The sequence below is a fragment of the Coregonus clupeaformis genome, chromosome 18 (assembly GCF_020615455.1).
Source record: "Coregonus clupeaformis isolate EN_2021a chromosome 18, ASM2061545v1, whole genome shotgun sequence".
NCBI classification, from domain to species: Eukaryota; Metazoa; Chordata; class Actinopteri; order Salmoniformes; family Salmonidae; genus Coregonus; species Coregonus clupeaformis.
The window spans coordinates 19,938,387-19,957,626 of record NC_059209.1 but is presented as its reverse complement, the minus strand read 5'-3'; the positions used below and the strand labels follow the sequence as shown (position 1 = coordinate 19,957,626).

General features: G+C 40.4%; 1 protein-coding gene across 5 annotated transcripts in view; it reads left to right on the top strand.

The window, feature by feature from the left end:
• Positions 1–19,240, top strand: part of trpm3 (transient receptor potential cation channel, subfamily M, member 3) — a 309,076-nt gene that overhangs the window by 93,798 nt on the left and 196,038 nt on the right. For all 5 annotated transcript variants that reach the window (XM_041864642.2, XM_041864639.2, XM_041864640.2 and 2 more), the window contains exon 2: positions 18,556–18,635. In XM_041864642.2, the coding sequence (XP_041720576.1) occupies positions 18,556–18,635 (80 nt within the window). The remainder of the gene's footprint in view (positions 1–18,555; positions 18,636–19,240) is intronic.

The window sequence follows — 19,240 nt, the reverse complement described above, 5'->3', positions numbered from 1 at the left end:
TGTAGTTGAAATGTGCTTGAAATTCAATACTTGAATGAGGGACCTTACAGATGTTGTGTGTATGGGGACAGAGGAAGGGTTAGTAATTCAAAAATCATGTCAACCCCTATTACGTCACACAGAGTGAGTCCATGTAACTTATTATGTGATTTGTTAAGCCACATTTTACTCCTGAACTAATTTAGGCTTGCCTGGACAAAGGGGCTGAATACTTACAGTGGGGAAAAAAAGTATTTAGTCAGCCACCAATTGTGCAAGTTCTCCCACTTAAAAAGATGAGAGAGGCCTGTAATTTTCATCATAGGTACACGTCAACTATGACAGACAAATTGAGAAAAAAAATCCTGAAAATCACATTGTAGGATTTTTAATGAATTTATTTGCAAATTATGGTGGAAAATAAGTATTTGGTCAATAACAAAAGTTTCTCAATACTTTGTTATATACCCTTTGTTGGCAATGACACAGGTCAAACGTTTTCTGTAAGTCTTCACAAGGTTTTCACACACTGTTGCTGGTATTTTGGCCCATTCCTCTATGCAGATCTCCTCTAGGGCAGTGATGTTTTGGGGCTGTCGCTGGGCAACACGGACTTTCAACTACCTCCAAAGATTTTCTATGGGGTTGAGATCTGGAGACTGGCTAGGCCACTCCAGGACCTTGAAATGCTTCTTACGAAGCCACTCCTTCATTGCCCTGGCGGTGTGTTTGGGATCATTGTCATGCTGAAAGACCCAGCCACGTTTCATCTTCAATGCCCTTGCTGATGGAAGGAGGTTTTCACTCAAAATCTCACGATACATGGCCCCATTCATTCTTTCCTTTACACGGATCAGTCGTCCTGGTCCCTTTGCAGAAAAACAGCCCCAAAGCATGATGTTTCCACCCCCATGCTTCACAGTAGGTATGGTGTTCTTTGGATGCAACTTAGCATTCTTTGTCCTCCAAACACGACTGAGTTGAGTTTTTACCAAAAAGTTATATTTTGGTTTCATCTGACCATATGACATTCTCCCAATCCTCTTCTGGATCATCCAAATGCACTCTAGCAAACTTCAGACGGGCCTGGACATGTACTGGCTTAAGCAGGGGGACACGTCTGGCACTGCAGGATTTGAGTCCCTGGCGGCGTAGTGTGTTACTGATGGTAGGCTTTGTTACTTTGGTCCCAGCTCTCTGCAGGTCATTCACTAGGTCCCCCCGTGTGGTTCTGGGATTTTTGCTCACCGTTCTTGTGATCATTTTGACCCCACGGGGTGAGATCTTGCGTGGATCCCCAGATCGAGGGAGATTATCAGTGGTCTTGTATGTCTTCCATTTCTTAATAATTGCTCCCACAGTTGACAGGTGTCTTTTATACTGATAACAAGTTCAAACAGGTGCCATTAATAAAGGTAACGAGTGGAGGACAGAGGAGCCTCTTATTGAAGAAGTTACAGGTCTGTAAGAGCCAGAAATCTTGCTTGTTTGTAGGTGACCAAATACTTATTTTCCACCATAATTTGCAAATAAATTCATAAAAAATCCTACAATGTGATTTTCTGGATTTTTTTTTCTCAATTTGTACCTATGATGAAAATTACAGGCCTCTCTCATCTTTTTAAGTGGGAGAACTTGCACAATTGGTGGCTGACTAAATACTTTTTTTCCCCACTGTATGCAATTACTATTGTTTTGGTTATGAATTTCTTATTTATATATATTTTTAAAAAATCTTCCACTTTGACATTACAGAGTATTTTGTGTACATTGTTGACAAAAAAAAGACAATTAAATCCAAGGGGGTCTGAATACTTTTGCAAGGCACTGTAAGTGTCTTATGCTCTAGTGAGTGTGTGTACATGTGGACTTGAACTATCATGATGTATTTCAGATCATCTCTTGGAAATCTTCCCCATTAAAACAGCTTTCAGGTATTGTCACATGTTGTTGTCCACCTGTCCCCACTCTGTGTAAAAGCATTCAGGTCAAGGCAAAATCAAATGGATGGAAGACAACCGTTTGGTGTTTTGTTTGGGATAAAGGACCTTGAATTATCCTCCGTCGAGGCACATTGGATCCATTAGAAATTGAATTTCAACACGACAAACACATCATCCTAACACTCAGTCCATTAAAAGTCCATTAAAAGAAAACCAATGGAATTCTTAATCTGTTTGTGCATCCCGTTTCTAAATGCACGAACACAAACACTCATTCTCAGGAGGAATACGGAATACAGAGTAGATTATGTTTTGATGTTAGCATCCATTTTGTGGCATATTGGCATCCATTTTGTGGCATATTGGAGTTGGAGTTTGGAGAATAGGCAAGGCTTTGTTAGAATTGTTTTATAATGTCCTTGTAATGTGCTTTGCCTATGTGTCATATCATTAGCTGCTATCTCCACTCCCAATCACAGTATTTACATGGAAGCTGGTGATGCTGGCCACCCTATGGATGAAACTGAGGAACTGAACTCATTCTATAGGACCATTAGGCGAGTGTGTCTGCAGGATTTCTCAGCTCTCATTGGCTATTTGAAAGTCATTGCTCGCAGATTAGCAGCCTTCCTGACCTCCCAAGAGACCTATCACATTCTGACTGTGGATTTTGACTGTCACAAATGCTGTATAATATTCGCAGTGGAAGTTGTAGTCTAAAGCTGAGTTCACACAGACCATCACACAGATAAAATATACACTCTCCTCAACTGGACTGGTTTAGATTTTGTCAGTTGGATTCAGATTTTAGAACTCTGAGTTCTGTCAAAATCTGAGACTCCAGATCAATTTAACACATTGAATCATCAAAACGGAGAACATTTTGACAGGATTTTGTCCATTATGTACCTGGCCACACTGCCATGCTCAGACTCATGGGTTGCGACGAGTCTAGATTTTCTCAGATGGTCTGAGTATTTAGCTAAGGCAGCCACTGCCATTTTATGCTGCCGTATATAAATAAAAGTGTATAGAGAACGTTTTTAAGTGATGCCTCTGTTCATTTAACTTGATGGGGTCAAGATGTTACCTTTACTTTTCCCAATTCAACAGGTATGTCAGAATGCTATGCTGATAATTATAATACACATAGGACAATGTCTATGGCTAATGCGGGATACGTTGTCAAATAAATATTTTTTTCCCCCAGCCATTTCTTCGGCTGGAAAGTTGCTCAGAGGGCAGGTCTGTTGGGGGTAGCTGTCGAGGTCAAGCTGTCACACTGCTCTTTTGAAGTGCTGGTTTAGAACCTGTCTGTGCTTGGTCTGCTAATCCAGGGATTATACAGCTTTAAAAGTAATATGGGCAGGTTTTAATTAGCCTGAACAGGGGGGAAACCAGTGAAATATCACTCTAATCATACTCTAATCTGCACTAAATTAAAATCCTACTCAAACAAACACACGTACACAGAGAATTGAGGGAAATACACAAACCACACATGCATACACTAAACACACTATTTGTGTACTATGGCCTTCTGAGTTACAACCTGCTTACACAAAAAAACAAAGAGCCACACAAATTCAAACACATGCACAAGCACAAACACATACACACATGTATGGAGGTAAGAGGAAAGAAAGATAATGCTATAATAATCTGCGCAAATATATATATATATATTTTTTATTTTTTATTTGTTATATATATTTTTACCTTTATTTAACTAGGCAAGTCAGTTAAGAACAAATTCTTATTTACAATGACGGCCTACACCGGCCAAACCCGGACAACGCTGGGCCAATTGTGTGTATATATATATACAGTTGAAGTCTGAAGTTTACATACACCTTAGCCAAATACATTTAAACTCGTTTTGCGTATCAGTTCATAAACACTATGCCATGGAATCGGTACGTCAAAAATCTCTTCCCAACTATTTTGCAATCTATATGGGATGGCTGTCAATCCTTTGGTCTTTAAATGAAACTGGTATACTTTTTATTTATCACAATTTTCTTTAACCAACAAGTTCCTTACTTTTTCCCCCTTCCACTTTCCTCTTCCATTTTTGCGGTAATGCTGCAATTATTTGATTGTAATTTTGGGTAGAGCAGACATTTCCATATGTTTTTGATAGCTGCATGTGCGACAACTGCACCAGTCCTACCGATAATATCATTTATGAAAATTATACCTTTTTTAAATATTTTGTCAAAGAAAAATGTTTTTTTATCAATTAGTATATTTGAGTTTAACCACAATATTTGTTGCATTATTTGTTCTGTCGTTTCTGGAGGATTAAATTGAAATTGCAACCAACTTTATATGGCTTGTTTTAGAAATAGTGATATTTGGGAGATTATTTCCTTTTCAAATAACTGAAAGTGAGAGGTTGTAGTCTGAATAAAGGGAAAAAGGCCATTCTTGAACATTGGGTGAGACAATCTTACTAATTTGCTAGAGAACCAGTTCGGATTTAAGTATAACTTTTGTATGACTGAAGCTTTTAGTGATAGGTCTAATGCTTTAATATTTAATAATTTCTGTCCTCCGAATTCATATTCATTATATAAGTAGGCCCGTTGAATTTTGTCTGGCTTGCCGTTCCAAATAAAATGGAATATTATTTTCTCATATCATTAAAAAAACTGTTTGCTAAGCGTAGGCAAGACCATAAGCAAATAGGTAAACTGGGATATTACTAAAGAGTTAATCAGGGTGATTTTTCCACAAATTGACAGGTATTTACCTTTCCATGGTAGCGAGATCTTATCTATTTTTGCTAACTTTCTATTAAAATGTATTGGAGTGAGATCATTTATTTCATTCGGGATATGTATTCCGAGTATATCCACATCACCATCAGACCATTGTATTGGTAAACTACATGGTAATGTACATTTTTCATTTTTTAGTGATCCAATACGTAATATAGTATATTTATCATAATTTGGTTGTAATCCAGAGAGGTTAGAAAATGTATCTAGATCCTCTATGAGGCTGTGGAGGGATTCAAGTTGTGGATTTAAAAGAAAACATGAATCATCAGCGTACAATGACACCTTCACCTTTGTTTTTAAGCCCTGGATTTCTAATCCCTTGATATTATTGTTGGATCTGATTTTAATAGCTAACATCTCGATGGCCATAATAAATAGATATGCCGATAGTGGACAACCTTGTTTCACTCCTCTTGACAGTTTAAAACTTTCTGAGAAATAGCCATTATTTACTATTTTACACCTAGGGTTACAATACATGATTTTAATCCAATTTATAAGAGATTCTCCAAAATTGAAATGCTCCAGGCATTTATATATAAACCCCAGTCGTACTTTATCAAATGCCTTTTCGAAGTCTGCTATGAATAGCAGGCCTGGCTTCCCAGATTTTTCATAATATTCTATTGTTTCCAGTACTTGCCTTATATTATGTCCAAAAATGTATCGTCCATGTAAAAAACCTGTCTGATTAGAATGAATAATGTCCGACAATACCTTTTTAATTCTATGCGCTATACATTTTGCTAGAATTTTTGCATCACAACACTGAAGTGTAAGGGGCCTCCAATTTTTTTAATGGACTGGATCTTTATATTTTCCACTTGTATCCTGTTTCAGTAATACTGTAGTGTTGTTACAGTAAATAAACATCTGCAGTTGTGTTGCTGTCACACATGTACCAGTTGTGCATGTTTGTATGTGACTATTTGTGTGTGTGTGTGTGTGTGTGTGTGTGTGTGTGTGTGTGTGTGTGTGTGTGTGTGTGTGTGTGTGTGTGTGTGTGTGTGTGTGTGTGTGTGTGTGTGGAATGATGATGGAAATGTGTTGCTTTTGGGGCGTCTGATTTGACAGACCAGGGGGGTGAGAGAAAGGAGTTTGTCAAGGCTGTGGAGTTTCAGCAGTGGGTCTTTCTGATCAGGCTAATGCCCCTATAGTACCACACGCACACACACACACACACACACACACACGTGTACACACACACACCAGAGGAGGCTGGTGGGAAGAGCTATAGGAGGACGGGCTCATTGTAATGGCTGGAATGGAATTAATGGAACTGTTTAACTAATTCCATTCATTCCATCCCTGCCATTACAATGAGTCTGTCCTCCTATAGCGCCCACCACCAGCCTCCTCTGACACACACACACACACACACACACACACACACATACACATTCCAGTGGACTCATAGGGCCACAGTTGCTCTGGTTTAGCCCTAAAGCCATTAGACTGTGGGGTGGACTGGACAGGACTAGTGTCAGGGTCCATTGAGAGCGTGAGGTTTAGAGAGATAGAGATGCCCTCAGCACTGGCCCTGCTTTTCACAGGACGGTCCCAGCAATGCAGCACAGCAACAAACTCAGGTAAGTGACTAAGGTGTCTTTTTCAGGTGTGCTGTGTTTTTCATATACCTTATTCTAACTCAACAGAGTCCCTAGTGAAGGTTCTGATGCGTAAACTTACTGGTTTCTAAAAATAAAGAAGCACTTTTTATTGAATTTTCATATAGTCTCATATAACAGCACAAAAATAACACATTCTCGGTGCAGAGACATGACAGGAGAAACTGTTGTGAATTCTCACAGGTGCTGGTTTTTATTGAAGGATATTTTGATGTAGCCTAGACATAACAACCACAAGAAAATGAAAATAATTGGTACCACTTAAACCAGAAGGTTATGTGTCTTAGATGGTCTTTAACCCACTGTCTTTTCTCTGTATCCCATTAACTTTTCTATATTCAGTCTATGTAAATTAATTGCTGTAATTTGTATTCATTAGGAAATTAAATGTTAGAGATTCTGTTTCATTTGAGGGATTACTTTTATTTATAGAATTCTCATTACCATTTCCTGTTCTCCATTGCCTCTAGTGGCCTTCATCTGAATAATTTATGTACCTTTCTACGTATATAATATATATTATTATTATTATTTTATTATTATTATACAATATTATGTGAGCTTCAAATACTAACTGTTGTTGACACAGGAGAGAACATGAAATATTATTATTATAAAAACATTTAAGAGTCGTACTTTTAATATTTCACATACTGTTCTGACCATCATTCATTATTAAATCATCTATAGGTGTAATATTTTAATTTGATCAGTTGTCGCAGAGCATTTTCCTGTGCAGCAGGAACTGCAGTATTGTAGTGTATTTGATTTTAAAAGGGCTTCTAAAGTTTGTAATTTCCAATTTAAAATGTCAAACTTGATTTGCCCTAACAAAAAAATTATCACCCCCAACACCCCCTGTGAAAAACCGGTCAGATTAAGATAATACATCTTCCCAAAACGTGTTTCACTATACAGTATGCTAAAGGGGATCTTCCTCAGTTATGAGTTGCAAAATTCCTGGACCTTTCAATAAATTCCTTTGTTTTACAGAAATACTGGTTCCAGATTTCCATCTTATTCCCTCCTGATTCCGGGAATCCTCCAACTGGGATTTCTGGAAAACCAGAGAATTTATTGAAAGTTCCAGGAATTTTGCAACCCTAGTCATGAGTTGCCTAACTTGGACAGTCAATTACAATAAGATGCTCAGCCAAGCAGTGTGTATTTTAGCCAGGACATCACGAAAGAAGCACAATGAAAATTGTGCTTTAAGGTTAATTGGAATCTTCCACTGTTTGCATTTGTCTAAAATAAAGGAAAAGTCATTGAAAAGACAAAGAAAAGTCCAAAGACATTTTGCTCTTTATTTTATGCACATAGTGATTAAAAGATTTGAAGTGCAATTGACACAAGTAGCTAAGCATCTAATCCTTTGGCTCACTGCTTCTGCCAGAGGTCCAATTAGTAAAACCAGGAGCACCTTACAAATTCAGTTTGACAGCAATTAAGTTATAGAGAATATCTTCACACAGTAACAAAACAGAGGAAGAGAAATCCATACTTTCAGTTTTATTTTTCATAAAGTTAAGTCAAAACTCATAAACAAGACCAGCAAGATGGAGACAGAGTGAGAGAAAGTCTGGGGGAGAGAGAATGTTCAATATACTGTACAGAGTGTAGTATATAGACCACAGATGAAAGGGAAAGAGCACAGAGAAAGGGGAGGGTAGTGGTGGGAGCTTGTGGTCTCTGTGCATTTTCTGTCCGAGTTATGGTTTTCTGTTGTTCAAGGATTTTTGTTGTGTTTTCCCTGTTGTGTGGTTTTCTGATCTTATCTTATGTTGTGTTGTGTTCCTCTGCTCCCACCGTGCTTTTACCGAGAACACAAAAACATTGTCAGTCCCATGCCATCGCTGTTACACCTACTCCTGTCAGAAACGGGAGGGATCTACTTTGTGCGCAGCAGCGTATGAACACATTGGTCCCAGCCTCTCGGCGCGGGGGTGGGGGAGCGGGGGGCCTGCTCACTGAGTCATCGCAGTCAGGTTGACCCATCTAAAGTAGCCCCCCTACCCCTCCCCTTCCCGTGTCTTGACTTGTTCAGAGTAATGGTTAATCGTGGGAAGTCTGGTGTCAGGGTAAGTGTGCCTGTGTGGAGTGCGGCCTGCCAGGCGACCGGGGGGTTGGAGGTCGTGCGAGGCAGGGGTTTTGGCATGCCGTGGGGTGACAGGGCCAGTCAGGCGGAGAGACAGCGTGTTGTTCTTTTTCCGACGGAGGGAAAAGCCCTGTACAAGCAGAGGGGGTTGGGAATAGGGGGATGGGAATTCTCCCGGAATAAAAGCCAGAAAAAAACCTAATATTTTGCTGTGTGGTGTTCCTGCCATAGCTGCTGTGGGTTGAAGGGAGGCTCTGTTCCCCTCCTGCTGTATCTTTTAGCCGTCCCATCCCGCAGTTGGGAGGCGTCGTGTTCCGGACACCCCTACTGTCATGCTCAGTCCGCAAAACCTCATGCCCACTAACACTTCCTGTGTGGATAGGGTCTATACAAACTTTTGCACAGGAAATAAAACACATTACTACTTCCTGTTTTCACATGATATCACCACCCCCCCAACACACACACACCTCCCTGAACATCAATTAATGTCATTGATGTGATTTTTTTTCTCACCCATCTACACACAATACCCCATAATGACGAAGTGAAAACAAGGTTTTCTACATTTTTGCAAATTTATTGGAAATGAAATACAGAAATATCTATTTTATATAATTATTCAAGAGTCAATACATGTTAGAATCAACTTTGGCAGCGATTTACAGCTGTGAATCTTTCTGGGTAAGTCTGTAAGAGATTTGCACACCTGGATTGTACAATATTAGCATATTATTATTTTTATTATTCTTCAAGCTCTGTCAAGTTGGTTGTTGATCATTGCTATACAAACATTTTCAAGTCTTGCCATAGATTTTCAAGCCAATTTAAGTCCAAACTGTATCCAGGCCACTCAGCAAAATTCCATTTTGTCTTGGTAAGCAACTCCAGTGCATATCTGGCCTTGTGTTTTAGGTTATTGTCCTCATGAAAGACTGAACCAGGTTTTCCTCTAGGATTTTGCCTCTGCTTAGCTCTATTCCATTTATTGTTATCCTAAAAAACTCCCTAGTCCTTGCCGATGACAAGCATACCCATAACATGATGCAGCCTCCACCATGCTTGAAAATATGAAGTGTTACTCAGTGATGTCTTGTGTTTGATTTGTCCCAAACATAACGCTTTGTATTCAGGACAGGAAGTTAATTTCTTTGCCACATTATTTGCAGTTTGACTTTAGTGCCTTATTGCAAACAGGATGCATGTTTTGGAATATTTTTATTCTGTACAGGCTTCCTTTTTTCACTCTGTCATTTAGGCTAGTATTGTGGAGTAACTACAATGTTGTTGATACATCCTCAGTTTTCTCCTTTCACAGCCATTAAACTCTAACTGTTTTATAGTCACCATTGGTCTCCGGCAAGTTAGGACGGACGCCTGTATCGTTGTAGTGACTGGGTGCATTGATACACCATCCAAAGTGTAATTAATAACTTCACCATGCTCAAAGGGATATTCAATGTCTTTTTAGTTGGGTGGGCTAATTACAGATGGGCTGTGTACAGCAATCACTAGCACATTAGAGGCTGCTGCCTATAGACATAGACTAGTAATCACTGGCCACTTTAAGAAATGGAACACTAGTCACTTTAATAATGTTGCATTACTCATCTCATATAAAAAAAAAAATATATATATATATATATATATATGTATATACTGTATTCTATAATATTCTACTGTATCTTAGTCCATGCCGCTCTGTCATTGCTCGTCCATGTATGTATATATTCTTAATTCCATTCCTTACTTAGATTTGTGTGTATTGGGTATATGTTGTGAAATTGTTAGATATTACTTGTTAGATATTACTGCACTGTCGGAGCTAGAAACACAAGCATTTCGCTACACCCGCAATAACATCTGCTAAACACGTGTATGTGACAAATACAATTTTATTTTATTTGATGTATTATTGACCTCAGGTTACAAGACCTAGCTAGAGGTTTGTTTACATATAGTAAAGCTAGACTATAATACAAATGCACTGACCCCTACCTACATGTACAAATTACCTCGACTAACCTGTACCACCGCACATTGACTCGGTACCGGTACCCCCTGTATATAGCTTCGTTATTGTTATTTTATTGTGTTACTTTTTATTTTATTTTTTACTTTAGTTTATTTAGTAAATATTTTCTTAACTCTATTTCTTGAACTGCATTGTTGGTTAAGGGCTTGTGAGTAACCATTCCACGGTAAGGTCTACACCGGTTGAATTCGGCGCATGTGACAAATAAGATTTTATTTGACACCTAGTGGTGATAATTTTGAACACCAGGATGACACATAACATGAAGCAAACAAATTGCTACTTTATTTCAAGCAACATGTATTTTGAAATTAAATAAAATAACCTTCAAATATTATTTTCTGCACACGGTCATGATAGTGATATTTGCTAATAATGTCTCTCTCCTTTGCATGTCATCCTTAAGGCCTACCTTCATTACATGGCTTGCACTAATCAATTTCATGATGGAATAGCTGTAGCTGTAGAAGTCAAATCTTGTATCCTTCAACATGGTTAGCCTCATTAATTGTCTAATGAAAAAGAAAAACCCACGCACTGATCTTGCCATTATCAGCCTTTTCTTTTTTTCAAGTTATTAGCAAATGATTCCCACTCACATAAGTTATCTCAGATGTGTGAGTACTTTTCCTATTTGTAATAGTATCATTTCAACTAGAGAAAACAACTCAACAAAATATAAACAATGTGTGAGGATTTTCTAATCCTGTTTGCAGCATCGGAAACCGCTATGCAATCCGGTTTCCGAGCTGGTCACGGGTGCACTTCAGCCACGCTCAAGGTCCTAAACGATATTATAACCGCGATTGATAATAGACAGTACTGTGCAGCCGTCTTCATCGACCTGGCCAAGGCTTTCGACTCTGTCAACCACCGCATTCTTATTGGCAGACTAAATAGCCTTGGTTTCTCAAATGACTGCCTCGCCTGGTTCACCAACTACTTCTCAGATAGAGTTCAGTGTGTCAAATCGGAGGGCCTGTTGTCTGGACCTATGGCAGTCTCTATGGGGGTGCCACAGGGTTCAATTCTTGGGCCGACACTTTTCTCCGTGTATATCAATGATGTCGCTCTTGCTGCTGGTGACTCTCAGATCCACCTCTACGCAGACGACACCATTTTGTATACATCTGGCCCTTCATTGGACACTGTGTTAACAAACCTCCAAACGAGCTTCAATGCCATACAACAATCCTTCAGTAGCCTCCAACTGCTCTTAAACACTAGTAAAACTAAATGCATGCTTTTCAATCGAACGCTGCTGGCACCCGCCCACCCGACTAGAATCACCACTCTCGACGGGTCTGACCTAGAGTATGTGGACAACTACAAATACCTAGGTGTCTGGTTAGACTGTAAACTCAACTTCCAGACTCACATAAAGAATCTCCAATCCAAAGTTAAATCTAGAATCGGCTTCCTATTTCGCAATAAAGCCTCCTTCACTCATGCTGCCAAACATGCCCTCGTAAAACTGACTATCCTACCGATCCTTGACTTCGGCGATGTAATTTACAAAATAGCCTCCAACACTCTACTCAGCAAATTGGATGTAGTCTATCACAGTGCCATCCGTTTTGTCTCCAAAGCCCCATACACTACCCACCACTGTGACCTGTACGCTCTTGTTGGCTGGTCCTCACTACGTGTTCGTCGTCAAACCCACTGGCTCCAGGCCATCTATAAATCACTGCTAGGTAAATCCCCGCCTTATCTTAGCTCATTGGTCACCATAGCAGCACCCACCCGTAGTCTGCGCTCCAGCAGGTATATCTCACTGGTCATTCCCAAAGCCAACACCTCCTTTGGCCGCCATTCCTTCCAGTTCTCTGCTGCCAATGACTGGAACGAATTGCAAAAATCTCTGAAGCTGGAGACTCTTATCTCCCTCAATAACTTTAAGCATCAGTTGTCAGAGCACCTTACCGATCACTGCACCTGTACACAGCCCATCCGAAATTAGCCCACCCAACTACCTCATCCCTATATTGTTATTTATTTTGCTCTTTTGCACCCCAGTATCTCTATTTGCACATAATCTCTTGCACATCTAGCATTCCAGTGTTAATACTATTGTAATTATTCTGCACTATAGCCTATTTATTGCCTTACCTCCATAACTTGCTACATTTGCACACACTGTATATATATTTTCTGTTGTATTTCTGACTTTATGTTTTTTTTTACCCCATATGTAACTCTGTTGTTTTTATTGCACTACTTTGCTTTATCTTGGCCAGGTCGCAGTTGTAAATGAGAACCTGTTCTCAACTGGCTTACCTGGTTAAATAAAGGTTAAATAATTTTTTTTTTTAAAAATAGTAATGACAAGCCACATGTACAAGTGCATTGGACATACCCACGGGGCCTCTACTAATCCCATCTTGTCTGTATTGATCATGCATGCCATAAATAATCTCACATCCACTGTAATAAAAGGGTAGAGCACGGATAGTGGAGGCAAGAGAAAAATACCCTGGAGAGTGACACAGTGAAGGCCATGTACAAAGTAGCTATGTAATGCGTTCCATCCCTGTATGGCTGACCGGGCCGGGATGCAAACCCTAATCAAATGACACTTATAGCTAGCATGCCAACCACTGGTGAAGGAGGACAGTGAGTGTAGCAGAATGAAGCAAATTGGCGCAAAATTGCAGGAGGAAATCCTGAGATACTTTCGATATTAAAATATAGATACATTCATAATAAACAGGTGGAGACATTACTTCAAGTCTCAGGGGGGATGACATCACATCACAGTGGCTACTAAAACTCACCTGCAGCTCACCTCTGCTACAGTCATACCCCTTTCACCTCCTCCTACGCCACCGAAAGTATAACTCAGCCGCCGACTGTGTGATCTGAGTCAATGTAGCAGAATTAAATACCCAGAAAATTAATTATGTGGGTGCTAGATTGACTCAGTTCACAAAGAGCTCTGCTGGCTGCTGAGGTTGATGTGGAGAAGGAGGAGGTCAGTGAGTGTAGCAGAGGGGTGAGTGTGTAGCACGTGAGCTACTTGACACTTGAGTGCTAGTTTCTTTCTCAATTAATCCTCGATTGCTCTCCTCACCTCCTTCTAAAAACCCATTTGAGAGGAAGGTCAGAGGGGATGGACCTTGTACCTTCTCCTCCAATACAGTTGCGATACAATACAGGTGAGGAGATAGAATGCGAGTAATCAAGGAAAGACAGTGAGACAAAGCTCTAGTAGCCATCGTTCGGTGATGTCACCCGCCCTGAGACCTAAAGTACTGTTATCATAGCTCAACCAAGATCATGGTTTTGGTGGGATAATGGATGCTGCTTTGTGAGTATGAAGTGCTGTTGTGGACAGGGGTTGTATCGTTGGTCAGCCGTACAGGGATTGTTACACCCACACCAATGATCAAGGACTTAAAAAAAAAAAGTAATAATAATTTCACCTTTATTTAACCAGGTAAGCCAGTTGAGAACAAGTTCTCATTTACAACTGCGACCTGGCCAAGATAAAGCAAAGCAGTGCGATAAAAACAACAACAACACAGAGTTACATATGGGATAAACAAAACGTACAGTCAAAAACACTATATACAGTGTGTGCAAATGTAGTAAGTTATGGAGGTAAGGCAATAAATAGGCCATAGTGCAAAATAATTACAATTTAGTATTAACACTGGAGTAATAGATGTGTAGAAGATGATGTGCAAATAGAGATACTGGGGTACAAATTAGCAAAATAAATAACAATATGGGGATGAGGTAGTTGGGTGGGCTAATTACAGATGGGCTGTGTACAGGTGTAGTGATCGGTAAGTTGCTCTGACAACTGATGCTTAAAGTTAGTGAGGGAGATAAGAGTCTCGAGCTTCAGAGATGTTTGCAGTTCGTTCCAGTCATTGGCAGCAGAGAACTGGAAGGAATGGCAGCCAAAGGAGGTGTTGGCTTTGGGGATGACCAGTGAGATTTAATTAATCTTTAATTTTTTTAATTTCATTAATTTAAATATACCTGCTGGAGCGCATACTACGGATGGGTGTGCTATGGTGACCAATGAGCTAAGATAAGGCGTGGATTTGCCTAGCAGTGATTTATAGATGACCTGGAGCCAGTGGGTTTGGCGACGAATATGTAGTGAGGGCCAGCCAACGAGAGCGTACAGGTCACAATGGTGGGTAGTATATGGGGCTTTAGTGACAAAACAGATGGCACTGTGATAGACTACATCCAATTTGCTGAGAAGAGTGTTGGAGGCTATTTTGTAAATGACATCGCCGAAGTCAAGGATCGGTAGGATAGTCAGTTTTATGAGGGCATGTTTGGCAGCATGAGTGAAGGAGGCTTTGTTGCGAAATAGGAAGCCGATTCTAGATTTAACTTTGGATTGGAGATGCTTAATGTGAGAATGGAAGGAGAGTTTACGGTCTAACCAGACATCTAGGTATTTGTAGTTGTCCACATATTCTAAGTCAGACCCGCCGAGAGTAGTGATTCTAGTCGGGCGGGCGGGTGCAAGCAGCGTTTGATTGAAGAGCATGCATTTAGTTTTACTAGCGTTTAAGAGCAGTTGGAGGCTACGGAAGGAGTGTTGTATGGCATTTAAGCTCATTTGAAGTGTTTGTTAACACAGTGTCCAATGAAGGGCCAGATGTATACAAAATGGTGTCGTCTGCGTAGAGGTGGATCTGAGAGTCACCAGCAGCAAGAGCGACATCATTGATATACACAGAGAATAGAGTCGGCCCGAGAATTGAACCCTGTGGCACCCCCATAGAGACTGTCAGAGGTCCAGACAACAGGCTCTCCGATTTGACACATTGAACTCTATCTGAGAAGTAGTTGGTGAACCAGGCAAGGCAGTCATTTGAGAAACCAAGGCTATTTAGTCTGCCAATAAGAATGCGGTGATTGACAGAGTCGAAAGCCTTGGCCAGGTCGATGAAGACGGTTGCACAGTACTGTCTATTATCGATCAGCGTTATAATATCGTTTAGGACCTTGAGCGTGGCTGAGGTGCACCCATGACCAGCTCGGAAACCAGATTGCATAGCGGAGAAGGTACGGTGGGATTCGAAATGGTCAGTGATCTGTTTGTTAACTTGGCTTTCAAATACTTTCGAAAGGCAGGGCAGGATGGATATAGGTCTGTAACAGTTTGAATCTAGAGCGGTAGCTTTCCAATCTCTGGGGATCTCAGATGATACGAAAGAGAGGTTGAACAGGCTAGTAATAGGGGTTGCGACAATTTCGGCGGCTAATTTTGGAAAGAAAGGGTCCAGATTGTCTAGCCCAGCTGATTTGTAGGGGTCCAGATTTTGTAGCTCTTTCAGAACATCAGCTGTCTGAATTTGGGTGAAGGAGAAGAGGGGGGCATGAGCAAGTTGCAGCGGAGGGTGCAGAGCTGATTGGCGGGGTAGGGGTAGCCAGGTGGAAAGCATGGCCAGCCGTAGCAAAATGCTTGTTGAAATTCTCGATTATCGTAGATTTATCGGTGGTGACAGTGTTTCCTAGCCTCAGTGCAGTGGGCAGCTGGGAGGAGGTGCTCTTATTCTCCATGGACTTTACAGTGTCCCAAAACTTTTTGGAGTTAGTGCTACAGGATACACATTTCTATTTGAAAAAGCTAGCCTTTGCTTTCCTAACTGATTGTGTATATTGGTTCCTGACTTCCCTGAAAAGTTGCATATCGTGGGGGCTGATCGATGCTAATGCAGTACGCCACAGGATGTTTTTGTGCTGGTCAAGGGCAGTCAAGCCTGGGGTGAATCAGGGGCTATATCTGTTCTTAGTTCTGAATTTTTTGAATGGGGCATTTTTATTTAAGATGGAGAAGAAGGAATTTTAATGAACAACCAGGCATCCTCTACTGACGGAATGAAGTCAATATCCATCCAGGATACCCGGACCAGGTCAATTAGAAAGGCCTGCTCGCTAAAGTGTTTTAGGGAGCGTTTGACAGTGATGAGGGGTAGTCGTTTGACCGCGGACCCATTACGGACGCAGGCAATGAGGCAGTGATCGCTGAGATCCTGGTTGAAGACAGCAGATGTGTATTTAGAGGGTAAATTAGTCAGGATGATATCTTTGAGGGTGCCCATGTTTACGGATTTAGGGTTGTACCTGGTAGGTTCCTTGATAATTTGTGTGAGTTTGAGGACATCTAGTTTAGATTGTAGGACGGCCGGGGTGTTAAGCATATCCCAGTTTAGGTCACCAAGCAGTACAAACTCTGAGGATAGATGGGGGGCAATCAATTCACATATGGTGTCCAGGGCACAGCTGGGGGCTTCAGCTGCAGCTGCAAATCTGTGCAATATCATCGGACAGAATGAGAGTGAGTGACAACCAAATAAACAAACGGAATGTTTAATGACCAAAAAATACAATATACTTAGATCAAAGAATCAACACTTTATTTCATATCATACAAAGAACACATATGTAAATGATTAGTGGGTATAGACATTCATCTTACTCCAAAACAAGAGATGATTGAATAGTTAAATGAATAGTGTCTAATATAAATAATAAGCATCATGTCAGGGTTGGGCTGGAGCAGAAACCTGCACACCAAGTAACAAGATCTCAAGGAGCAAGTTTGGGCATGTATGTTCTAGGTCTATGCATTGTTATTTTTAACATTATTTTGTAGTCCTACAACAAATTCTAACAGTAAACCAATAGCATATATAACCCATTGGAGATATACCCTTCAGTCTCTCCAGGACTTGGGACTTTCTTTGGGACCCTCATCCGCAGAAATTAGACCAGGACCTGCTTCATTATTCTCAAGTGATATAATATTTGATATTTCATTGCAATTGTGTTTTTGTATTGTCATAGTTCTCTCTTTGGGTCTGGAAATATGTTCATTAGCTACCTAGCTTAGCTACTAGCTAGGTAGCTAACCTTGTTGTTTCTAGCAGATCAAGCTAATGTTTGTGTAATAAAAGAAAACTAATATTGGAAGGCTGTCTATCCTATTTATATGTAGCTAGCTAGCTAGCTGACGTTACCTAGAATAGATGGTTAACTTGATATTTTCAAAAATAGATTAGTCCCCAGACATAAGGACCATCTCACCCGTGAATACCATGGTAATTTTGACCTTGAGAAACAACTAGACCAAGTTAGCTAGCTAGCTGTTTACAGCCGCAACGGATCAGCTGTTGTTTACAAATTAATCTGAAGTTCTTTGGGGTTCCAGGGTTCACTTCCGCTCCTCCTCAAAAAGCTGTTTATAAAGGTATATTGTCAGTGGTGGATCCCAGTCCAGTGCTGTTGTTGTAGCTCTCTCCCTCAGACCCTGCAGTAGACATGACAGCAGCATCCCCCCGACACACACGCTTGTTTCCATTGGCTGTCAGTTATGCTGTAATCCCATGGAAATTAGGAAATGTTCCATATTTATGGCCTCCGTAGGAGCAGGATGAAGAAGTGCTCATATCTAAGAAACTCAAACAGAATTTACTGCCTGGTTGCACAGACCATCTGCTTACTCTCTACACTTTATCTCAATGGGGAAGTGCCTGTGTCGATAAATTACGTCAAATCTTTGCATTTGAGTGTGTGCTAGTTTGCATGGATGAGTTTGCGAGTTAAAATACGAGTGCATGTAAGTGTAAGCTTACGTTTCGCTATACTTCGGTGTGTGTGCGTGCACATGTTTGATAGTCATTTCCAACACTCGGTTTTAAGACATCAAATATGCTTCTTAAATAGTCGATAATAGATAGGAAACATGTGGCTATGTGGTTTATATGTACACGCTTCAAATTCTGCCAGAGCTAGCTACCTGGTCCTTGAAGATAATTGGTCTGTGTAGACAAACTAAATCCCCTAGGTATTGTGATGTTTAATATGGTGATCCTCCCTCCCACTCTAATGAAGTGCTTTGTCACTTGGTAGAGACATGCCTCTCATCCTCCCAGGTAATGAGTTGGGCTGGCTGGGCTCAGACTCAGACTGAGGGCTTAGCTTGGTACTAGCTGCCTGCATGCCTCTTGATGTGGCACCTGTAATGCTCTAGCCTCACTCTTTCACGTTAAGAGTCCTGTTGTTTAAGTTGAGGGACGAACTGACTGAGCATCTTCTCTTCTCTCTGCAGGCACAGAAATCGTGGATAGAAAGAGTCTTCAGCAAGAGAGAATGTGTTCATATCATAGTGAGCACCAAAGACCCCCATAGGTAAGTGAGTTTTAGAATACAACTTTGTCATCCAATGTGAATGGGAAATTATATTATTTCCAACCTCCCAGACACCACACATGGCACAGTTGATCAGCGGTGGCTGCTGATTGGCGGAATACCCGGGGCACGAGATGGTTGTTGTCAACAACGCAGCATGACAGAAATATGATGTCAAGTTTTCAAACTACCGGTAGTTTCTTTTTAGAAGATATATCAAGCGATCTGTGCATTTGAACAACAGCATGAATACACCTATCTCACTTTTGCATAACAAAAACTGAATGACCACTATTGCAGATGCAATAAGTGAAAACATACAGTGGGGAAAAAAAGTATTTAGTCAGCCACCAATTGTGCAAGTTCTCCCACTTAAAAAGATGAGAGAGGCCTGTAATTTTCATCATAGGTACACGTCAACTATGACAGACAAAATGAGATTTTTTTTCCAGAAAATCACATTGTAGGATTTTTTATGAATTTATTTGCAAATTATCGTGGAAAATAAGTATTTGGTCAATAACAAAAGTTTCTCAATACTTTGTTATATACCCTTTGTTGGCAATGACACAGGTCAAACGTTTTCTGTAAGTCTTCACAAGGTT